At 40.0% G+C, this 24,385-nt stretch overlaps 1 protein-coding gene across 13 annotated transcripts in view; it reads left to right on the top strand.

Moving 5' to 3' along the window:
* The window catches only part of AMBRA1 (autophagy and beclin 1 regulator 1), a 171,862-nt gene that overhangs the window by 43,043 nt on the left and 104,434 nt on the right, over window positions 1-24,385 (top strand). For 5 of the 13 annotated variants that reach the window (XR_012001887.1, XM_026004095.2, XM_026004089.2 and 2 more), the window contains one exon: window positions 21,159-21,245. The exons of the other annotated variants lie outside the window; for them this stretch is intronic. Coding sequence is in view for 4 of the 5 variants with exons in the window: in XM_026004095.2 (XP_025859880.1) it covers window positions 21,159-21,245 (87 nt within the window). In the remaining variant the exon portion in view is untranslated. The remainder of the gene's footprint in view (window positions 1-21,158; window positions 21,246-24,385) is intronic. 13 annotated transcript variants of the gene reach the window in all.

The following is a 24,385-nucleotide window of genomic DNA, read 5'->3' as shown; positions in this document are numbered from 1 at the left end:
ATGATCTTATATTTTTAAAGGATCACTGTGGCTGCTGATTGAGAATAGACTGAAGAGCTCTGCTAAATAGGGTAAATTAAAGTTAGGCAACATCACACGCTTTTAGATTAATTTGTGTCTTGAGACTGGTAAAACCAGAAGGCGGGAGTCAATGATTATGTCAGAATTAGAAAGGCCATAAATGTTTGGATGAAGAGTTGCTAAATAAATAAAGCAAGCAAGCCTCTTAGCAGGCAGTCTTATCTGCAACAAAGCCTTGACACCCCCCCCCAACCCATAATGGCATGTTATTGAAACAGTGAGAGAAAGCCTCAAAAAGCTCTAGTAAGTGAGAGATAATCAGTGGAAAATTTGAAACGTCTGTTGTTTTCTGCTTATAAAACAAATACAAATTCATTTGTAAAAATTCAAACATTACAGAAATGTGTGATATAAAAAAAAAAGTTCTCTGCAGTGCTAATCAGTTAACAATTTATGTGTTAACTCCAGAGTTTTTTTTCTATGTAAGAAAAACACATTTTTTCTTTATTTGTAAAAACAGGATCATACTAAATCTATTGTTTTACCATTTACATATTTTACTTAATATGTCATGGACATTTTTCCATGTTGGTAAATATATAGATTTGTTGTATTCCTTTTGACAGTGGCATAGTATTCCAGCAATTGGATGGACTATAATTAATTTAATCAGTGCCTTGTCGATAGAATCTGGATTGTTTCTGTTTTTTGCTTTTCACAGACAGTCGCTGTGTCATCTTTGTGTACTTGTGCATGTGTTCTAGAGGAGGATGAATTTTTAGAAGTTAAAATTGCTGGGGCCGAAAAGTAGGAACATTGCTAATGGTAAATGAAAATTAATTGTACAGTATTCATTGTTACTAATTTAAGATATCTTCTGTTTCCTGTTTTAGTTCAGTGAATATAATTTCATAGATTGGGACTCCTGTTCCTGGTTTGGTTTTTTTTTTTTTTTTTTTTTTTGGTCCCATAAGGTTGTAAGTTTTTCAGTGGTAAATTCTCTTACCACTGGGTTTCTCAGGAACCTGTTACTCAGGGTTGAAAAGGATTTTTGTTTTCTTAATTCTAAATATCTGCCACCTGGAGATGTTCACATGCTTTTCTTTTCCATCAATCTTGTATGAGGGAGACATAACCTTGGTTCCATCTTTGACATTCATTTACAGGCTTTAGGCCACCTAGTCTTCTGGGTCTTGTTAAATGACTGAGAGAAACCCGCATCTCTTGCCTTATCCTAAGGCAGTAACACTTAGATATTTGACTTGTCTTTAGGGGTAATTAGAAAACCCATTTCTTTTTGGCAATAGGGTGAGGGGAGGGTGGAAGAGAGGTACTAGTATTAATCATTTTCACCTTCACTGCTCACCTTTTTTTTTTTTTAAAGATTTTATTTATTTATTCATGATAGACATAGAAAGAGAGAGAGACAGAGAAGCCCGTAGAGGGAGAAGCAGGCTCCATGCCTGGAGCCCGACGCGGAACTCAATCCCAGGACTCCAGGATTGCGCCCTGGGCCAAAGGCAGGCGCTAAACTGCTGAGCCATCCAGGGATCCCCTCCTTCACTGCTCACCTGCTCAACTGGGTCACTATAGTTGAGCCTCTTTGAATTCTGAGCATGATCCCTGGTTATATCCTCTATATCAAAGATTGGCAAACTTTTTCTGTGAAGGGCAAGATAGTGAAAATTTCAGGCTTTGTAGGCCATACAGTCTCTGTTGCAAATATTGAACTCTGCCATTGTAGCATGAAAGCAGCAAGAGACAACATGTAAGTGAATGAGTGTGGCTCTGTTCCAATAAAATTATATTTATAGACACAAATGCGACTTTCATATAATTTTCACGTGTCATGAAATAGTCTTCTTTTGATGTTTTTCAGCTCTTTAAAAATATAAATACCATTTTTAGCTCATGGGCTGTACAGAAATAGGCAGCAGGCCAGATTTGGCCGACAGGCCCTGGTTTGCCAATCCCTGCTTTATGATACGTGATTTGGAAGAGAGTCAGGTGCTATAGTAATTGAAGGCATTATGATAATAAAGGCTCTGAAGAGGCAGGTAAGGGACTCCTGCATTGGTTCTCTCCTCTCTCTACTTTGGACTAGATGTCCTAAGTATTGGCTCTTACAAGATTCTTTGCTGGTTAAAAGCAGGTGTAAGTGCATAAAGATTTCCTAGTTTCCTCTCCTGTCTGCCCTGAAGCAAGGTTTTTCAACCTTGCTCAGTATCCGTCTTGGGAATTGTTTGCAAGTGAGGAGGCTTGCCCTGGTGTGGGGGAGGGTGTGAGCCTCTAGGCCCAGCAGGCTGTATAGCTCCACAGGCAGCCCTTTTCCCACTGCAGGTCAAATTAGCACCTGTTAAGACTGATCTAAATTATCCCCCATCATCCCTCTCTCTGGGGCTGAATGGTGTAGAGCAGGCTGTGTGCTTTGTATACACACTGAGAACTTGAAAAGATGTAATCGCTTCTGTCAGCTCAGAGTGTTGCAGGGACTACAGTGGGATCTATGTGTGTGTTGCAGATACACGGGGAGCAATTTCCCTTGTACTCATTCTTCCCCCTTCAGATCCCCTTCTTTACTGTATCTGCGCACAGTAGTGCTCTAAAGGGTGCGTTGGAGGTTTTGCTAAGACAATAACACCAGGTGTATGGGGTTCTGTTTGCATAATATATTTTGCTTATTGTTATCGGTCCCAGCTCATTAGAACTATGCAGGTAGCTTCTCCTCCTCTTGGATTTCTTATGAATTTATAGGGAGGGGAGGATCCAGTGCATCTTTTACTTCTTTTGGGAGCATTCCAGACAATGTATTCATGTGAGCAAATTTGGCTTTAGTGGGTGGGCCTGTACCATTAACCCAGAGATTGCAAAATAACTTTCAGATATGTTTGTTTGACCTTTACAGTGTTTCTGAAAATTTCAGTTTTTTTCCCACAGAAGTCCAGATTTCTGGATTCTTTTGAAAAAAAAAAAAATTAGATCTGGCTTGTATTCCTACATAATTATCAGCAGGAATTGAGTAGTAATTGCCCCTTTAGTAAAGGCACGGAACTTTCTTTGTACTTTAATCTGCACTGGGCTGGTTTCTTAATTTCAGTTTCATGTTGGTTACCTCTGCATTAGCTCAAGCAAAATGTGTCGATGGTTTTGTGAAGACAGTATTTTTGTTTTTAAAGTAGGTTGCATCCCCAACGTGGCGCTTGAACTCTCAGCCCTGAGGTTAAGGGTCAGATGCTCTGTCCATTGAGCCCTCCTAGTGCCTGGGTAGGCAAGTGCCCTACCACTCAACTCCACCTGGAGGGAGGCACTTGGCCTTGCACTTTCCTCTCTACTCAATTCCTGCCTAATTCACCCGCAAGGGGTCCCCTGCTGGCTGTGGGCTGACGTTCTGACAGCCCTCTCACCTGAGAAGCTGCCTGACTTTCTTTAATAGCAACAATTAATAAACTCCTCCTCTGTTTCCAAAGAGGGAAAGTGGAGTGCCAAGCTTATTTGCTGGCTGGGTCACACTTTAGTGAGCAGCTTTCGGTTATGTCAGGTTATGTAGTATGAAAGTAACCTTCCTTTGTTGATGGACTATGAAATCTTAGTGAAGAATGTCTGCACCTCTCCCTGTGAGCCGAGCACTTTGGATAGAGGGGTAGGTTCCAGTGAAAAGCTGCTTGGGTGCCACCTGCCAGGAAATTAGAATCAAGTTAGAGCAGAAAATTGGAATAATAAAGGAAGCAAAGGCTGAAAGCATGACCTTGTCATAAAGAGAGAATCCATCGCAGTTTGTTAACACTGCGCCCTTTTCCTTTGCTGCGTCAGAGGGTACGAGTATGAAACTTTATACCTCTTTTATTTTTTTTCCACCCTTACACATGTTCCCATACATTTCTCAGTTTTCCTCTCTCTTCCTGCTGTTTCCTTGGATCACTTCACCTTAGCAAAGTGGTCTTTTTATCTTTTCTCTGTTCTGGTGGCAAATGTGACCCCCCCCCCTTTTTTGGTCTTATTGTGATTAAAAAATATATCAATTTACCCTCTTAATTTTTATTTTTTTAATTTTTTTAAAATTTTTATTTATTTATGATAGTCACAGAGAGAGAGAGAGAGAGAGAGGCAGAGACACAGGCAGAGGGAGAAGCAGGCTCCATGCACCGGGAGCCCGATGTGGGATTCGATCCTGGGTCTCCAGGATCGCGCCCTGGGCCAAAGGCAGGCGCCAAACCGCTGCGCCACCCAGGGATCACTACCCTCTTAATTTTTAAATGTACAGTATGGCTAAGTGTATACATAGAGTTGGACAACAGATCTCTAAAATTTTTCTTTTTGTGTGAGTGGAACACTATACTCCTTGAAAAGTTTTCAGTTTTTTCCACCACTCCCCCATCCCTGGCAACTGCCATTCTGTTTTCTTTTTCTATGAGTTTGATTACTTTAGATACCTCATGTAAGAGGAGTCATGCAGTATTTGTCTTTTTGAAATTGGCTTATTTCACTTCATAAATTGTCCTCGAGTTTCATCCATGTTGTAGCATATGACAAAATTTCCTTCTTTTTAAAGGCTGAATAATTTTCCATGTATATATATTTTCTTTATCCATTTGTCTGTTGGACATTTAGGTTGCTTCCACGTCTTGTCTATTGTGAATAATTCTGCAGAGGACAAATAACTCTTTCAAAGTTCTTTTGCATGTACACTCAGAAGGAAGATTGCTGGATCATACACTAGTTCTATTTTTTACTTTTCTGAGGACCTTCTATACTGTTTTTTACAGTGGCTGCATCATTTTTCAGTCCCACCAACAATGCACCAAAGTTCCAGTTTCTTTGCATCTTCACCAACATTGTGATTTCCTGTTTTTTTTTTTTTTTTTTTTTTTTGCAGTGCCCATCCTAATGGGTACGAAGTGGGTGTCTCGTTGTGCTTTGACTTGCATTTCCTGATGATAAGTGATGTTAAGGATCTTTTCATATGCTTGTTGGCCATTTGTAGATTTTTTTTTAAGATTTATTAATTTTAGAGAGAAAGCGTGCATGGGGGAGAGGGGAATGGATAAAAGGGGAGGAAAAGAATATCCCAAGTAGACTCCCTGCTGAGGATGGAGCCCAGTGTGGGGCTTGAGATCACTCATGACCTGAGCTGAAATCAAGAGTCCAATGCTCAACTGACTGAGACACCTAGCTGCCATTTGTATATCTTCTTTGGATAAATGTCTTTTCAAGTCCTGTGCTCATTTTTTAATTGGGTTGTTTTTTTGTTGTTAAATTGTAGGAGTTTTTTTTTTTTTTTTTTAAATTCATGAGAGAGAGAGAGAGGCAGAGACACAGGCAGAGGGAGAAGCAGGCTCCATGCAGGGAGCCCGATGTGGGACTCCATCCCCCGTCTCCAGGATCATACCCTGGGCTGAAGGTGGCGCTAAACCGCTGAGCCACCCAGGCTGCCCATGGAGTTCTTTTTTTTTTTTTTTTGGAGTTCTTTATATATTCTGGTTATTAACCCATTATCTAATGAATAGTTTGCAAATATTTTCTCCTGTTCAGTAGATTACATTTTTACTCTCTTGATTGTTTCCTTTTCTGTGTATAAGTTTTTAAGGTTTTACATAGCCACGTTTGTCTATCTTTATTTTTGTTGCCTGTGCTTTTGATGTCATCTAAGAAATCATAGTTTTTCCGGTATCATAAAGCTTTTCCCCTATGTCTTCTTTTTTATTTTTGTTTTTCCCATGTTTTCTCCTAGGAGTTTTTATAGTTTCAGGTCTTGTGTTTAGGTCTATAATCCATTTTGGGTTAATTTTTATGTACGGTGTAAGGTAAGGGCCCATCTTCATTCTTTTGCATGCGGATAGCCAGTTTTTCCAGCTCTGTTTGTTGAAGAAACTATTGATGCTCCAATATCTATGTAGTCTTTTTTTTTTTTTTTTTTTAATAGGCTCCATGCCCAACCTGGGCTTTGAACTCATGACCCTGAGATCAAGAGTAGCATGCTCTACTGACTGAGCCAGCCATACGCCCCACCATTGTCCATGGAGTCTTGACACCTTTGTCAAAAATCCTTTGACCATATACACAACGATTTATATCTAGGCTCTCTATTCTGTTCTGTGTGCCTGCCTTTTACCAGTACCATACTGTTTCAATTACTGTAGCTTGTAATATATTTTGAAATCAGGAAGTGTGAGGTCTCCAGTTTTGTTCTGCTTTCTCAGAGTTGTTTTGGCTAACTAACTGGAATTTGAGTAAAAGCTTAAAAAAAATTTTTTTTTTGGCTGTTGGTCATTTGAGATTCCATATGAATTTTGGGATCTTTTTCTTTCCGTAAAAAATGCAAATAGGATTTTGATAGAGATATAACTAAATCTATAGATTGCTTTGGGTAATATGGACTTTTTTTTTTTTTTAAGATTTTATTTATTTATTCATGAGAGACACAGAGAGAAAGAGAGGCAGAGACAGAGGCAGAGGGAGAAGCAGGCTCCTCGCAGGGAGCCTGATGTGGGACTTGATCCTGACTCCCCAGGGTCACACCCTGGGCCGAAGGTGGCACTAAACCACTGAGCCACCTGGGCTGCCCCATTATGGACATTTTAACAATAGTCTTCTAATTCTTGAACCTGGATATCCTGCCATTTATTTACTTTCTTTCAGCAATGTTTTATAGTTGCAGTGTGCAAGTCTTTCACCTCTTTGGCTAAGTTTATTCCTAAGTATTTTATTCTTTTTGATGCTGTTATAAATAGAGTCATTTTCTTAATTTCCTTTTTAGCAGGTGTAATCCTTTTAAAATTAAAATAAAACTTAAAAAAAATATTTCATCCACTTAATCATGAGAGACACAGAGAGAGAGGCAGAGACATAGGCAGGGGGAGAAACAGGCTCCCAGATTCTGGGATCAGGACCTGAGCTGAAGGCAGATGCTCAACTGCTGAGCCATCCAGGTGTCCCTTTTTTTTTTTTTTTAATATTTTATTTATTCATGAGAGAGAGAGAGAGAGAGGCAGAGACACAGGCAGAGGGAGAAGCAGGCTCCACGTGGGACCCGATCCTTTGTCTCCAGGATCACGCCCTGGGCCGAAGGCAGGCGCCAAACCACCGAGCCACCCAGGGATCCCCAGGTGTCCCTTTTTAAAAAAAAGAGTTCTATGTTTATTTATTCTTGAGGGACAGAGAGACAGAGGCAGAGACATAGGCAGAGGGAGCAGTAGGCTCCCTGTGGGAGCCCGATGTGGGATTTGAGCCCAGAACTCCAGGATCACGCCCTGAGCCAAAGGCAGATGCTCAACCACTGAGCCACCCAGGTGTTCCGGAACTCTTTTTTTCTTTAAGTTTCTCCAATCTAGTGTCTTCCCAGAAGTCTAGCAGTCTTTTCTGCATGCTGTACTGATTCTTTTTCACACTGTCTTAAGAGTTTTCAAAAAGAATTAAGGCAGAAGCTGGGCTGATCTTTTTCTGTTAGCTCCTTAAAAGCAAAGTAGTGTAGTTGTAATATTCATCCTAACAGAGTTACTGACTTTTTAGTCCCTCATAGACCCACTAAATTTGACAGTTGTGTTACATGGTACTATCCTGGATATGATGAAGTCAGAGAGTTGGGGTAGATATATCGGAATATGTTTATTGTGAGCTCTTTGGCTGGTGGTCCTTAAAGTGGTGATCCCCAAACCAGGAACATCAGCATCTTCTGGGAACTTGTTAGAAATACAAGTTCCTGAGCTCACCCCAGGTTTATTGAATCAGAAACTTGGGGCATTGGGGGCAGGGAGGGCAGGTAATCTGCATTTTTAACAAGCTCTCCAGGTGGTTTTGATACATACTAAGTTAGAGACACTATTTTAGACCACCTAGGAGTTCTTTTAATGCCATTACCACCACTCCCCCAAATCTCTGTAGTGTACTAAAATCCTTTGCATTGTCACCTTTTATTTTTGCTTTTGCTCTTGTCCTGTGTGATGCAACATTGTTTTAACTCTCACAGTCTCCTCCTCTGTTCTTATAGCATGTTCTAATAGAAAGTGAAGTTGAGCAACACTGGATTCAATTTCTGGCTCTGTTGTGTGACCGTGGGCATTTAAGTAGCCTTTCTGAACATCCATTTTCTCAATTGGAAAATTATTTGAAGGCTAAGTGATTTAAGCACCAGTTGCTTTTGCAAGTTTAGATGCTCAAGAAATATCTGTTCTTTTTTCCCTTTGTCCTATTACCCTGCTCAAAATACAAAACAAAAACCTTTGCTATGGCATATTGCCTACAGATTTTTTTTTTTTTTTAGTGTTATTTTGGGGCTTCAGGCTTTATGGAATATCTATGAAATCTCACCATATAAAATTGGAAAAAAACCAGTTCATAAAAAAATGAGGTCTGGGATCCCTGGGTGGCTCAGCGGTTTAGTACCTGCCTTCGGCCCAGAACGTGATCCTGGCGTCCTGGGATTGAGTCCCACATCAGGCTCCCTGCATGGAGCCTGCTTCTCCCTCTGCCTGTGTCTCTGCCTCTCTCTCTCTCTCTCGCTCTCACTCTCTCTCTCTCTCTCTCTGTCATGAGTGAATAAATAAAATCTTTAAAAAAAAAAGTGAGATGCCTATAAAGGGTGAATAAAGAATGGTTATTGCGATAGAGCTGATGCTGGGTAATTCCATTAGTCACTTGCAGTGGACATGGTGAAGTTCTATGTTAGATAGTTAAGTAATACAGAAAATATTTTGGCCCATAGCAAGAAAATGAGATTTTATATTAATTTTTTCTGGACACTTTTTTTTAAGTAGGTTCTGCCCAACGTGGAGCCCAATACCTGAGCTGAAATCAAGAGTCAGACTGCTTAACCAACTGAACCACTTAGGCACCTCTTTCCTGCACTCTTTTATAGTGATTTACATAGAAGGAACTGGCCCTGCCCCATGATAAAGGAGGGAGCATAAATAGCCTTAATTTCCCAAATTCTAGGGCCACCTTCTACATTGAGGGAGCAATCCAGGATGGAAGTGTGTTCCAGAAAGGGAGAGAGTTGGGACGCCCGGGTGGCTCAGTGGTAGGCACCTGCCTTGGGCTGGGGTCGTGATCCCGGAATCCGGGATCGAGTCCCTACATCGGGCTCCACGCAGGGAGCCTGCTTCTTCCTCTGCCTGTGTCTCTGCCTCTGTCTCTCAGTCTGTGTCTCTCATGAATGAATAAGTAAATCTTAAAAAAAAAAGGGTGGGGGGGGGGGGGAGAGCCTGATTGGGATAGAGAGGAAATAGTAGCAAGTCTTTCTAAATTGACATTGACATTTCTGACCAATACTGAGTACTTGTGCTTTGGACACTGTGAGTGAGTTTGTACTGAGTTTTATAGTTTAAGATCTGTTTCCAGATGTCTTGTTTGGTGGTCTGTTTTGATAGCCAAGGTTTCTTTGAGTAGAGATGTGATTACTTCAAGCTTATAATTAATTTTATGGACTTAGTTTTTTTAAAAAAATATTTTATTTAAATTCAATTTGCCAACATATAGCATAACACCCAGTGTTCATCTCAAAAAAATTTTTTTTTAAGATTTTATTGATTTCACAGAGAGTGAGAGAGCAAGCAAGCACAAGCAGGAGGAACAGCAGGCAGAGGGAGAGGGAGAAGCAGGCCACCCTCCGCTGAGCAGGGAGCCCGATGCAGGGCTTGATCCCAAGACCCTGGGATCATGACCTGAGCCAAAGGCAGATGCTTAACCAGCTGAGCCATTAGAACTAATCTCTCATGGACTTAGTTCTAATGCTGCTGTTATGACTAGCTTGAAAGTTCTACAAGATCAGGAACTATTTCATTCATTTGTTTGATGTATAAAAAAAACCACACAACACAACTTAGTGACTTAAAACAACAATTTTATTATCTTCCTTTGTTCTTTGGGTAGACTGGGCTCATATGGGAAGTTCTTCTGTTGGTCTTGTTTGGTGTCTCTCTAGAGTCACCTGGAGGCTCCGTTGGGATGGCTAGGCTTCTCCCTCTTCATGTAATCTCAGGGACTCCTCTCACCATGTACCCTTTCCAGCCATCTAGCCAGACTTTTTACTTGGCAGCTTTAGGCTTTCCAAAATGACAGTTCCAAGGAAATGGAAGCTGTCAGTTCACTTAAAGGCTAGGACCAGAACTGGCACAGATTGCCACATTCTCATGGTTAAAGTAGCTAACAGACTGGTCTAGATTCAGTGTGGGAGGAGACCATACAAGGGCAAGAATACTAAGCAGTATGGTTCTCTGGGGTCCATTTTTGGAGACTACTACAGGGACCATATCTATTTTATATATTAATACATACCCAGTGGTTGACAATAAATACTTGAGATTTGAATCAGTGGTTGGATAGACTAACAGATTGATGGATGAATGGCTTACTGCTCTTAGCAGTTTGAGTGATGTTCATGTGACTCTTAGGGTTCAAATAGATACCCATATATATGCCTCTATAGTACTCATCCTTCTTGATACATGTTTTCTTTCTGGGAAACCACCTTTTTAGGCATAGTGACATGGGTAACCAGAATGTGTCATATTTCCTGCAAACACTTTGGGAGTTGTAATCCAAGGAAGAAAAGGATAATCGGTTATCATTGGACTGTGTGGTGCTATTATACGTATGTTCTTCTTTATAGCAACCCTGTGGAATAGGGATTTCCCTTTATTTTTTATTTATTTATTTTTAAATACTTTATTTATTCATGAAAGACACAGAGAGAGAGGCAGAGACACAGGCAGAAGGAGAAGCAGGCTCCATGCACGAAGCCCGATATGGGACTTGATCCTAGGACTCTGGGATCATACCCTGAGCCAAAGGCAGATGCTCAACCCCTGAGCCACCTAGGCATCTCGGGTTTTCCCTTTAAATTTGGACATTGAAGATAATGGACTTTCCCAAGGTCACATAAGTAGTAAGTGACACAAAATTATGAACTTAAACTGTATCCTTGGGGCGCCTAACTGGTTTATTGGGAAGAGCATGTGACTCCTGACCGTAGGGTCATGAGTTCGAGCCCCAAATTGGGTGTAGAGATTACTTAAAAAACAAAACAAAAACAAAACGGATCCCTGGGTGGCTCAGCAGTTCAGTGCCTGCCTTTGGCCCAGGGCATGATCCTGGAGTCCCGGGATCGAGTCCCACATCGGGCTCCCGGCATGGAGCCTGCTTCTCCCTCTGCCTGTGTGTGTCTCTGCCTCTCCCTCTCTCTCTTTCTCTCTCTCTCTCTCTCTCTATCATGAATAAATAAATAAAATCTTAAAAAAAAAACTTTATTCTTATTCAAAGCTAAAGCACTGACTTGTGTCATGTATTAGTTATTCAGAGTTTCTCTTGGTTAGTCTCAGACCATTAAGATATACCAGGGTTTTTCAACAGCAGCTAATAGTATTAACATTTGGGGATAATTCTTTATTGTGGAAGTCTGTGCTATGCCTTGTAGGGTGTTTAGCAGTATCCCTGACCTTTATCCACTAGACTCCAGTGTACTCTCCCTACCCATTTGCAACAACTATTTCTCCAGACATTGCCATATGTTCCCTGGGGGGAATCCCCTCCCATCAAAAAGTTATTTCATGATTTGCTTTCCTTCAGTTTTGTTGTTTTTTTTTTAAAGGAACTGGCAGTGTCTTCAAACCACCTCATTCTTGTTATAGTTATAATAGTACTAGTACTGCCTGGTTCTCCCCCCAACTCCCCAAGTTGGCTCCATGCCCAGCGTGGAGCCCAAAGCAGGGCTTGAACTATTAGGGCTTGAATTCATGACCCTGAGATCAAGATTTGAGCTGAGATCAGGAGTTGGATGCTTAACCGAGCCACCCAGGTATCCCTGCCTGGTTCTTTTTTTTTTTTTTTTTTTTTTAAGATTTTATTTATTTATTCATGATAGTCACACAGAGAGAGAGAGAGAGGCAGAGACACAGGCAGAGGGAGAAGCAGGCTCCATGCAGGGAGCTCGACGTGGGATTCGATCCTGGAGACCCAGGATCGCACCCCGGGCCAAAGGCAGGCGCCAAACCGCTGAGCCACCCAGGGATCCCCCTGCCTGGTTCTGATGGTCTTGAGTCATGCCTTTTTCTTATTGCCTCTCATTGCCTCTCTCCTCTTTTGTCTTGTCTTTTTGCTTTTTTCTGTGATTTCCCTATATTAGATGCAGCTGGACAAAGTGGTGTTTGTAAGGATTTTTTTTTACACAGGTATTGATTTAGCAGGCATTTAGATCTCTGAGACTACAAGCATTAGTGAAAAGAATCTTCTAATTATGATAGAGAAGGAAAGGCATGATATTTAATAAGCTGGGAATTAAATGGCTTCCAGGCTCCACAGAGTTAATCTTCAGGGTAGTGTTTGATTGACATACTGGAGGACGTTAATGTGCAATTCTTTTGGGGAACGGGGGAGGAGAGTGGAAATTGCAGTTTCTCTACTAATTGTACTTTAGGTGTCATTTATGACAATTTCATGTTGTCTAGACAGAGGGAAACGGTGGAGAAATTATTCTAGTGGAGTCCAAAAGGAATCAAGAAGGCTGCTGAAGACAGAATCAGGGTGGAAGGGCAAGTAGTATACCCCCAGAGGCAAATCAGTGAAAATCAGATGTCACTAAGAGAAGCCATTCAGAATGAACCCAGGATGTAAGAAAGTGATTGTACTCTGAACTTTATGTTTGCTCAAGGGCTAACAGTGGATTGTTTGGGGGCCCAGCTGGAGTCTCTGCCCCTTGTCTATTTCTGTAGACTCCAGAAACCTCATTATTTGAACAATCGTAAGCCACGAAGGCTACCTGTTTGCCTCCGGTTAGTAAATGCTCCAGCCCACTGTGTATTCCTTTTTCCTCATTCTCGTATGAGGCTTCATTTACTTCTTGCCCTCCTGATGTTGGCCCTAAGGTTTTACATCATACTATAATATATAGTGTTTGCAGTATACCAAGGTCAGTGGCCTGTCGTTTAAGAACAAATGGCCTTGGTCAAGGGTTTTATAAATTTAAGGTTAGGAATATGAATGTGAAAAATCACCTAGAAAGAAGTGTACTGATTTGCAGTAAATGATTCTACCCAATATATAGTCTTTGTAGAATTAGTTGGTCTAAAGAGAGCCTTTTTTGGAATTATCCATTATGCTGAATAAAATTAGCTGAGAAATTAGGATTATTGGATTTTGTAAATCTCTTCCTGATTTTGGAGGAAACCAGTCAATTAGGATGTACTACCTCTTAATTAAAATCTAAACCTGTATATCACAGCTGTTGCTTGTTGGGGTATGTGTGAGTATCAGAACTAGCTGTGGAACTTGTCATCATTGATATATTCTTACTCATCCTTTGATGAAAAGTCCCTGATCTAAATTTCTGATTAAAAAAAGAAAAAAAGTCTGTGGTCTCTAAGCAGACCTTCCAAGTTTCCTAGAGAAATTGAATTTTGAGAGAGAGTAAACATGTCCATGTAGATTATCCTGAGTCTTTGAGTTCAAATGTTGACAAAAGTAAGTTTTTATTATACATTGAAATTTTATAATTATAGTGTAATGTGTTAAGGATACACAAAAGCTAAGCATAGTGCCAACCAATCATTTTATAAAAAATAACCACCTGGGGGACCTTGGTGGCTCAGTTGATTAAGTATCCAACTCTTGATCTCATGGTAGTGAGTTCAAGCTCTGTGTTGGGCTCCACACTAGGTGTGGAGCCTAATTAAAACAAACAAAAAACCACCAGGCAGACAGCAGAGGGTCAGATTTTCCCAGAGGGGTCTGGCTGACTTTTCAGTTAAGACTTTTGTATAACTAGATACACAGTTGTGTACTGAATATGAATTCTGTTTCCAGCTTCTTTCCTTTTGGTATATGTGATTATGTTGTGCTCTGGTGCTTTACCATCTGTCTCTTGCTGCACAGAGGCATTGAAGAATACGTTAATGTTTTGTAAAGACATTCTGGTGAAAGGCATTGTTTTGAGCCCCATGAATTGTTTGTGCTTGATGATAGTAAAATAAGGCCAATCCATAGGACGGGCATTGTGAGCTCTTTCTAGAGTATGTCTGTTTTTTCCTTGATGTCAGCCTCTTAGCAGTGCCACCTTACCTTGGTCTACGCCACAGCAGGGGCAGAAATTGCCTGCCAGGCTCCACTGGCAACAACATCGTGCTGTAAGTGCACCCCTAGAACTAGGGGGCCCTGCAGAGATCAGATGAGTGCCTATCATTGGATAGCTTAAACGATAATTGCCAGTGTGTGAAATGGGGAGGCTTGGGTGCCTCCGCTTTAAAGCAGAGATGTCAATTTGGAAATCATAATAGAGGTGTCATTTCAGAACACACAATTATTTTTTACAAAGAATAAGGGCTTGTCATCTCCTAGCCTAGGCATGCGCCAAGGCGAAGATTGGGGGCTTGCAGAGCAGGATTCAAAAATGAAGAAGGCAATAGTGCATCCAAGTTTCTTTGGCCTCCTGCCCCTCCATCCCCCTGAAAACATTGCCCTCTTTCCCCTGTGAGGTCTCTTTTAGCAATATACCACCCAAGAGCATCTGTGGTAGTTTCCTAGGCAAGTAGCCAGCCTCTCTGACTTTGTGATTTAATAAGCCTCCCAGGGACCAGGCTGCACTGCTTTTATCAGGACAACTGTGTCAGCACTTTAACCTGAGCAGCTTAAGTGACCAGAGGGATAAAGCATGATGTAAGCAGTTTCTGAAGACCTTCTTCCTTCAGGAATTTTAGTGTGAATTTTTAGACATTTAGCAACCTTGTCTGAAAGTCATGGGGTCGGTGAGGGGCAATCAGATGTGTCTTCTTGCTTATTCTTCCAAATCTGCTTTGGACTACTGATCTATTCACAGGTTTTTATTAGTCTCCTATCACATGTTAATTAGGATAGGAGTTTTAATGGGGACAAAAAGATTACTTGGACCCAGTACTTGCTTTTTGTAGTCTGGTAGCAGAGAGAAACCCTTATAGGTAATGGTAGTACATGGTGACTTGGCAGAGGCCTTTTAAGAGAGGTTTCAAAATGTAGTGGGGTCTTTGGGAAGAGAGTGTGAACTTTTGGTTGGAGGAGTCAGATGTTTGAGTTTTGAAGGATTGTTTAAGGCAGAAATGGGAAGAAGAACTTTCCAGAAAGAAGCAATGCCCAGCCTAAATGCATAGATGAGATAATGAGGGTGTGCTTAGTTTAGCTAGAGCAATGGTTCTCAAAGTGGCCTGGGATCCCTGCAGTTTTTGTGATAATGCTGAGCCGAGTCCTTCTGTCTTTTTCATGCTCATTCTTCCACAGGCGTTCCATTGGAGTTTTCGCTGTGACATGTAACAAGGTTATCATTCTGATGGCTAATGGAATATGTGCTTGTGTTAAGAATTTCTCAATTTTAGGGACACCCAGGTGGCTCAGTTGATTGGGCATCAGCCTTTGGCTCAGGTCATGATATTGGGGTCCTGGGATCAAGCCCTCCATCAGGCTCCCTGCTTAGTGAGGAGTCTCCTTCTCCCTCTGTGTGTGTGTATATGTTATCTCTCTTTCTTGCTTGCTCTCTCAAATTTTAAAAATCTAAAAAAACCCCTCTTAATTTTAATTTCAAATATAAATATTGATAAAACACATATAAACAAAAGCTCTTTGAGGTCCTCACTAAATTTTAAGAATGTTAAAGGAGTTCTGAAACCAAAAAGGTTGAAACCCACCAGGCTAGAGTGTATCATATATCCAGAAGAAATGAGAAATTCAACTGCAGAGCTTTGGGGCTAAGCTGAGGAATTTAGATTTTATTGTCTAGGCATAAGTGAGCTATCAGTTTTGGGTTTGGCTTCCCTGAACTGAAATAGCAGATATCACCTAGACATCAAAGCCAGGCTGGGATATTACTCTTTAGGCATGGGGCATCAGTGACATCTTAGATTCTTGGAGCAGGCTTTACATATCACCTAGGTCACACGGTTCTGGCAATTGATTATTCCCAGTGATTAGAGGAGGTTTGAACATGTTTATTTGCTTTAGGATATCGATTTTTTTTTTTCTGTGATCTGACAACTAGTTAAAAGGATATCTTCAGAATATAATTGTTTAGTAAGGAAGTTGTCACCGGCTTACTCATTCTGTCTAGACATGTCTAAAGGTACCCAGACTTTCTGCTTCTCAATTCTGATATCTGCTGGATTTGAAATGAAAGTTCTTTTCTTTTAGATGACCCATCTCATCTGCTCTGACAACTTTGTTCTTTTCCAGAGCTTTCTTCCACTATTTTTTTTTTAATTTTCTACTCATCAAAGGATATAGTGGATCTAGCAAACCCACTTGCACATATTCAGAGTATTAATCAAGAAAGGAAGAAATAGTTGTAGTCATTTAGAATGTTAAGAATTTAACAGTTTGAATTGTATTTTTGTTGACCAATGATACTATAAGGGCTTAATATTAACTTTTGATAACTTACTCTAGTATATAATACTTTGATTTCAGATTTTTCTGTTCTATTTCCTTTGACTCCATCTTTCTTTCTTTCTTTCTTTCTTTCTTTCTTTCTTTCTTTCTTTCTTTTTTTCTCTTTTCTCTTTTCTCTTTTCAGATTTTATTTATTTATTTATTTATTTTTGACTGAGAGAAGTAGGTTCCCTGCTGATGGGAAGCTCCATTCCAGGATCCTGGGATCATGACCTGAGCCCAGGGCAGACGCTTAACCACTGAGCCACCCTGGCGTTCCCTCCTTTTTGTCTTTCAAGGGGTTTTATGTAAATTAAATATATTAGAGCAGGGGTGGGCAGATTTTTTTCTGTAAAGGACCAGGTAGTGAGTATTTTAAGCCTGTCAGGTTTACTCAGCTCTGCCTTGCTAGCTTTTCTTTTTCTTTTTTTTTTTTTTAAGATTTTATTTATTTATTCATGAAAGACAGAGAGAGAGAGAGAGAGAGAGAGAGAGAGGCAGAGACACAGGCATAGGGAGAAGTAGGCTCCTCACAGGGAGCCCGATGTGGGACTTGATCCCGGGTCACCAGGATCATGCCCTGGGCTGAAGGTAGCGCTAAACCGCTGCACCACCCAGGCTACCCAGCCTTGCTAGCTTCAAAACAGCCATAAACAATATATAAATGAATGGATGTGGCTGTGTTTGAATAAAACTTTATTTATGAAAACAGTCAGCTGGCTTGGGGCCTGTAGTTTATCAAACCTGCCTTTAGGGCATTAGGGCAATTTGCCGTTTTGAGAAATCCTTTTTAAGGAGTAAGTCATTCTTTTGAGAATGAGTTTTCTTTTTAGTTTTCAGTGGTTTACTTTTCAGTTTTTTTATATTGAATGTTTTTAATTTTTTTGAATGTTTTTAATTTGAAATAATTTCAGACTGGCAGAAAAGTTGCAAAAATAGTGCAGAGAATTCCCATATACTCTTCACCCACATTCCCTAAATAGTAGCATTTTACTACATTTGCTTTACCAATCTCTCTTGCTCTATGTATGAGTATGGTTATGCTTTTATATATTTATGGTTTTTATATTTATGTATTTGTGCTTCTTTTGAATGTATGGTTTTTATATTTATATATTGTGTTTATTCTTTCATATGTTGAATTTTCTTAAAAGTAGGATATGGTTTGATAGAACAATGGTCTTAAGACCTTTTGTCTTAAGACTTTTTAATAAAAGTACTTCTATTAGTAAAAGGCTTTTGAGCAATCCGTGTGTGTGTGTGTGTGTATGTATTATACATTATGGTTTTGTATTATAAATAAAAAGTTCTGATATTTTCTTTCTGTTTTCCAGTGGGTCAGAATAGCACAACCTCCGTGTAACTCACTTGGACACCACTGGTACAGAGAATGAATGAACGAGGCAAACTTGTAAAGAGAGTTTTTTGTGTTTTCTTCCTGTGAAGGGCTTCAGTGACTCTTTAAAAATATTTCTGAATTGTGATTACAGGTCAAAATGAAATGGTAGCTTCAAGCTTGAACAAGCTTGTCTAAGCCCCTCCTAAGTCCTATCTGATTTTGTATTGATTTGCATGATGGTTAAGTCACATTTGTGGTGGCCAGAGAAGAAGGCTCACAGCTGCCATCTTGTCCCATATTCTAATGTCATTTCTCCAGTGATGGCTCTTTATAGGAAGCAGACCCTAGAAGAGAAAGGTCTTTCTTTAAGGTTCCTAGGAGTGGTGGTGACATTTACTGATCTGGTAGCCCTAGTTCTTTCTCTGTTAATACCAATTGGAGGGGTCCTTTTTATTCCTTCAGATAGTACTTGTAACTGAAGAGAACTCAATGTTTAATCAGTGATAAGTGTGTGGGGGTGCTATTTGTAATTGGCTCTCCTTATTTTGTGTATTAGCAGTTAAAATGCTGCATATATATGGCTTGCCAGTCCATTCTATTGTCTGGGGAACATAAATGATGCCAGCAGATTTTGTTGTAAGTAGGCACAGGGGATGGATGTTCCAAAAGAACCTCAAAGGGATACCCCAGAGACAAAGCTTATTAACATTTTGGTTTTACTCTGATTTAAAGAAGTCTTTCTAATTAAATAGAAAGTTAGGATGGGAAGTAGACTTTGCAGGATTAAAAAATGCAATCATTAAATTGAAATTATCTAATCCAGACTCTTCTAGTTCAGGAATCTCCTTTACAGGATCCTTAAAAAGTCATCTCATCTCTCTGAATACTGACACTGCCTTAGCATAGTAGTAGGGGGTAATCTTGGCTTCCTAACTCAGCAGCATCATTTTCCAGGCAGAAGTACTTAAGAAAGATACATGTTGGTCACTCTGCAGGATGCTCCTTGTCAAACGGCTTCTGCTTACTAAGCAGCCATTTGGAGGATAACCTGATGGGGCTCAGTTATACTCAAGACTAACTCTAGAGCCCTTTTGGGATGGAACAAACTTACTGGTGTTCAGGGAAGTCAGCTGCTCCCAGATCTTGCTTCCATTCAACTCCTTCCTAATTCCTATAGAACTAATTCATTAGTAGTGAACAAGTATTTATCTAAGGTGGCATAAAAGTCCTGAATAGATACTCTTCTCAGAATTTCACTTTTCTTTTTTTCCCAGTCTAGGTACCTCCACTCACTACCCTTTTTTCTCACAAATATTCTGTAGTTCAGAACTCAAAGACATGCCATTATTTTGTGCGCCCCTAATGAAAGAAAAAAATCCTGCCAATTAAGCTATGTCAGGTGTACCTGGGTGTCCCAGTCGGTTAAGTGTCTGCCTTTGGCTCAGAGTTATGGGATCTAGCCCTACTTTAGCTCCCTACACAATGGGGAGTCTGCCTCTCCCTCTGCACCTCCCTTCCACTCAAATAAAATCTAGGGCAGCCCGCTCAAGCGGTTTAGTGCCGCCTTCGGCCCAGGGCCTGATCCTGGAGACCCGGGATCGAGTCCCACGTTAGGCTCCTTGCGTGGCGCCTGCTTCTCCCTCTGCCTGTGTCTCTGCTTCTCTCTCTCCTCTCTGTGTATTCTCAGAAATAAATAAAATCTTTAAAAAATATATTAAAAATAAATAAATAAATAAAATCTAAAAAAAATAAATGTGTCACACAATTATCAGATGCATCCCAATTTCAGACTGTTAAAATGGGAGGGTGTCTCTTAGAATTGATGAGTACAGCATTTCTGCTGCTGTCAACAGTGATATCATTGAAGATCCCAGATTGGAGAATGCTATTTTATTGCTTTCTTCTCTTCCTCATTGGTTGCATTGTAATATCCTCTCCTTCAGTGGTAGGACTATTTAGAAAGTGACTGTGTGGGGAGGTATTAAGGCCTTGTCTAGATAAGAAGCATCATTTAGCAGTTGGTTGTCCTGAGCAGGAAAGGTAGTGATGCAGCCTGACAGGGTTTCTGCTGTATCTCTTCTCCAGGCTGTTAGGGGAAATGCTTTGGTGAGCCAGTTGCTGAGATAAAGTGACTGCACATGACTATACCTAAAGCCAGCTGGTTTTAATAACAGTGAATTGAATTAACTCAATTGGAAAAGATTGGTAGCTGCTGTCCTTATCCTGCAGATCTGCTTTAAAGAAGAGTCTGGCAGGGAGCCGGAGACCTGTTCCCGGGAGAACCAGGCAAGATGCTGCTGGAGAGGAACAATATGCATTTCTTTCTGAGACCATTTCCTTTGAAACGTGTTCTATGGCAGGAGGTTGACTGGCTGCCAAGGCACATTTGAGTTGGAAAGCAGTGTGGCAGACATGGCAAACTGGGGGATTCCTGGGCCACATTTATCAGACGTGTTTTAATTGGCCCTTGTACAAAGAGGGGGAAAAATGTTTTAGCTAAAATTTAACAGTTAGGAGATGTCATGGAGAAGTCCAGATTTCTGGCTTCCCTTAAAAAACAGGAAGAGCCAGCAATACCAAGCCCACATTCTAGCCTGAACTCATGGTGGAAGCATAGGCACTTTTTACCTATCAGGAGCCTGGAAGGTCCTACAGTATAGCATTGTGGTTTGAAACATTTTGAAGTTGACCTTCTCTGGAGTCCTGGTGCTATAACTTAATAGTCCTGTGCACATGCTATATACTTAACTTTTAGGCTCAGTGTTCTCATGTTTGGATAGTAATGCCTACCTTTCGTTGTGGTGAGATTTAAATAAGGAAATATATATGAAGTGCTTAGTATTTGCCTGGCACTGAAAAAGTGCTCAATAAAATGTGGGTGTATTGACATGTGATCAGTTGAACTTGTGATTGGGCTAGATTATATAATTAAAGATTTTTGTCAGTTGTTAAGGAAGACTGAGGTGTACTCACAAAAAGGGTGTGGGCAGAGCAGAATGAGTAGAAGATAAGGGGATGTGGATTAGGATAACATGGGGAAACCAAACACCAAGATAAATGTTGGCACTACATGAATATCTGTGGGTATGCCTAATTTTCCCCTCCTGTGTTGATCCCAACCTCCTATTTGTCTGCTAGAGATACTGCAGATAGAAATAAGATCATGTCTCTCAAGCACTTGTTCATTTCTCACAGAAGAGTAGTATTCAGCAAATACAGTGGTCGTGTCCAGTGTGGGAGCTTTGTAGCTCATTTATTTATGTCTCTAGGTACTTAGTTTGTAGGAAGGGTGTGATCCCAGAAAGCAAGTGTTAGCTAGCTGCAAAGGGGGATGTTATTTTATCTCTCCCCCTATTTTTCCTTATGAATGACCTCTGAGTTGGTAATTGACAGGGATTATTGCCATTTTTTTAATCTCTGCTAGGAGGCTGCTGGAGTCTTCCCTCATTTCATTATCCCGTTATGATGGAGCAGGATCCAGAGAGCACCCAATTTACCCAGACCCAGCGAGGTAAGGCCAAAGTGAGAAATGGCACTAGGTGGGGGGGAGGGGCTGCCCTTGGGTTGCCAAGCTGTTGGAAGCCCCTCTGTGCCTCTCTGGTCCTGGTGCTCTTTACTCTTCAGTTACAGTTTTGAGACAGGTGGTTCAGGTGATTGGGAAATGTTGCAGGTAAGTGAACAGAACCTCTGGTGGCAGAGGGTTGTGACTGAGCTCCTGTCTCTTGGGGCTCATTTCTATAAGTGGGGCACTTAGAGGAGGGACCTGAGGAAGCCACTGACAGAGTCACAGGATATTCCTTTTTGCTGATCAGGAGGCTGTTGCCATTCAGATGGACAACCAAAAGGGAAACAAGTTTTTATTATTAGGGAAATTACTTACAAATTAAAACTATCCAACTAACAAGAAATTCTACTCACTCTCATTTGAGAGAGAATTTAGACTATTAAAAGGCAGAAGTCAAGTTCATTCAGATGTTCAATTTTTTGATGCAACCTAAAGGAAGAGATGACTGACAAAAGGGTAACTAAAACAAGTCAATCTTTTATTAACGTGTTTACCTCACACCGATTAGAAGATATTTGAAGAGTTCTCAGAGAGATTAAAAAAAACACTTAGATGAGTTCAAGGCCGGCCCACCATTACCTCATACTGGTGACTAAGGACCAGCGTTGGGTGTTGAGTTGATGTATGTCATTTATTATAGTGAGTCTTTGGTGTTGTCACAGCCAGACTTGCTGATTCTGTCAATGACCTAAATAGGGGATAACCTTCACATTATTTAAGCAATACCAGAGCATATTGTGAGGCTTTACTAAAAGAAAGAGTAATTTGTAATGGTGAGGTAGGCAAGTTAACAGATTGGGTTAGATAGAGTTAAATGAGCTTTGCTTTAGGTTAAGAATTTCAAGTCTGGAAAGACCCGTAGACAAAGTTGATTCTAGGGATATTGAGTGATTTTGTTGTTGGCCACAGTTATGTCATGATGTTGAGCATTCTTTCTGAGAGACTAATAGAAAGATTCCTTAAGAGGGTACTCTTACTTCCTTTTCCATGCCCTAGAAATGGTAAATCCAAGGATCAGGGGAATGGGGAAGCAGTTGAGATGATGATGACCGAACCAAGGAAGTTTATGTTAGTCCCTGATCACATTGAAAGTAGTAAGCCCTAAATAACAGAGGGAGATTTTATGCATCAATCAGATTACTCAGAAACACTGAGATAGGTAATTTTTTGCTATTAAAGAGTTTCTTTTAGGACAGCAATAGGAATCTCATCCCCAGAATTTTTAACCTGACAGAGTTTAACAGTGATTCTTTAAGACCATTATTTGTCCTCCTTTCATGTAATAAATCTTTTATTTACTCCTACTCAGATTTCTTTATCACAGAAAGTGTCATACTTTGTGGTGTTGCTATATTTATATTTCCCCTCTGAACACAGAATACGTTTTCTTTGGAGGAGAACATATTCTTCCTTGAAGAAAACTTGTGGATTTATTTAAACATTTAAAATTTTTACTTGGGACACCTTAGAGTTTGGTGATTATCCAGCTCTTTAGTAGGAGACTTGATTGCTACCTCATTACTGGCTGTTTAATTTCTTTTTCCTCTTAGATTTCACCCTGTATGATACTTATTAGGTCAGAGTCTTTGTGGGACCTTTCAGCATTCAGAACCTTAGCTTCCCTGTGGATACCTAAAAAGATGAGGCCAGGATGTACTTATGTTTAGTAATTGTGCAGGAATCCTTTTTTCATTACCATTGATGCATAGTTTGTAGCTTAGGGAATTCCTATCCTATGGTGAAATTAAACAGTTGGGATTACCTAGTGCTGAAATTGTGCCCTTACATAAAAGGGCAGTCTTTATTATTGTCTGCATCAACATTCTTCCTACTTCTGTCACCAATAATATAATTTTCCCATTAGTTAGCGTGGGCTATCAACTGAGGAATGAGTGTACTTTTGGTCACTTTTCAGAATCAGTTCCAAAAAAAGAATCTTCATTCTGCTCTTGAAATGTTTTTTATATTCTTTTCTAGTCTGATTGACTTGAGAATTTAACCATCAATGGTTGACTTCTAAAAGATTTCTGTGTATTTAGTGATTTAGGAATAACTCAAAACTGCTGACTTTTGTCTCTTGAAAATTTCGGATTCTTGATTCATCCTTGCAAAATGCATGGCAACAGGGAGCCAAATGGATAATGGAAGCTCCACACATTGAGACTTTTAAGAAATAGCCCTTGTACTCCGATCATCTTGGCCAAGGCATTTGTTTATCCCATGCCCGCCTGCTGTATAATTTGGATTCAGGAATGCCAGACACAGTATATTATTCTATAACAAGGACTTTTGAATTCCAAAGATTGTCATTTGATCTGCTTAGGAATTCCATTTGATGATTGGCCAGAAGGATACCACCTCTGATGACTGGTATTTCAGAGGTAGCCTTAGTTCGTGTAGTAAATGACTGCAGAATCTCTTTGGCCTGAGTCAGTAGATTTACTGAGGATTTTCCCAGAAACTATCCAGGGGTAATGAAAGGTCAGGCAGCAAGATTTTGTAAATGCTTTTCCAATCACTGGATATAACTTCTATTTCCATTCTCAATCAGTTTTTCCAGATTTCCATTAAAAAAATGTATATTTATATGCTTTTTCCCTTTTGTATTCAGATGTTATAGAAGTTAGGATTCTCAGGAATCCTCAATAGGATTATTGTGTTTCCTTTTAGTTTTTTGTTCTAATTGCAGAAATATATATGTTTATATATGTATTAGCATACGCATACCATTCTTCAGTTTTTCTCCCACTTAAATTTTTGTTTCAGAGTTTTTCTTGTGTGTTTATAGGGATGACTTACTCTTTTTAATAGCAACGTAGTGTTTCTTTGTACATATATAGTTTATTTATTCTGTTGCTGGGCATTTGGGACATTTCCCTGTTTTTCACTAATGCTAACAACATATACAGATATATATATATATATATCTTTGTATCCTTGTGTTTTTCTGTATGATAAAATTCCTAGTGGAATTGTTGAGTTAAAGTGTGTGCCTCAGGCAAGTTTTAAGTCTGGAAATTTCTTAGGAATTCACTTAATATGATCATGTAAAACGTTTTTCTATTATTCTTCTCTTTCTTATTATG

This window comes from Vulpes vulpes, chromosome 5 (genome assembly GCF_048418805.1).
Source record: "Vulpes vulpes isolate BD-2025 chromosome 5, VulVul3, whole genome shotgun sequence".
NCBI lineage: Eukaryota > Metazoa > Chordata > Mammalia > Carnivora > Canidae > Vulpes > Vulpes vulpes.
This window is presented reverse-complemented; position numbering and strand designations above follow the sequence as displayed.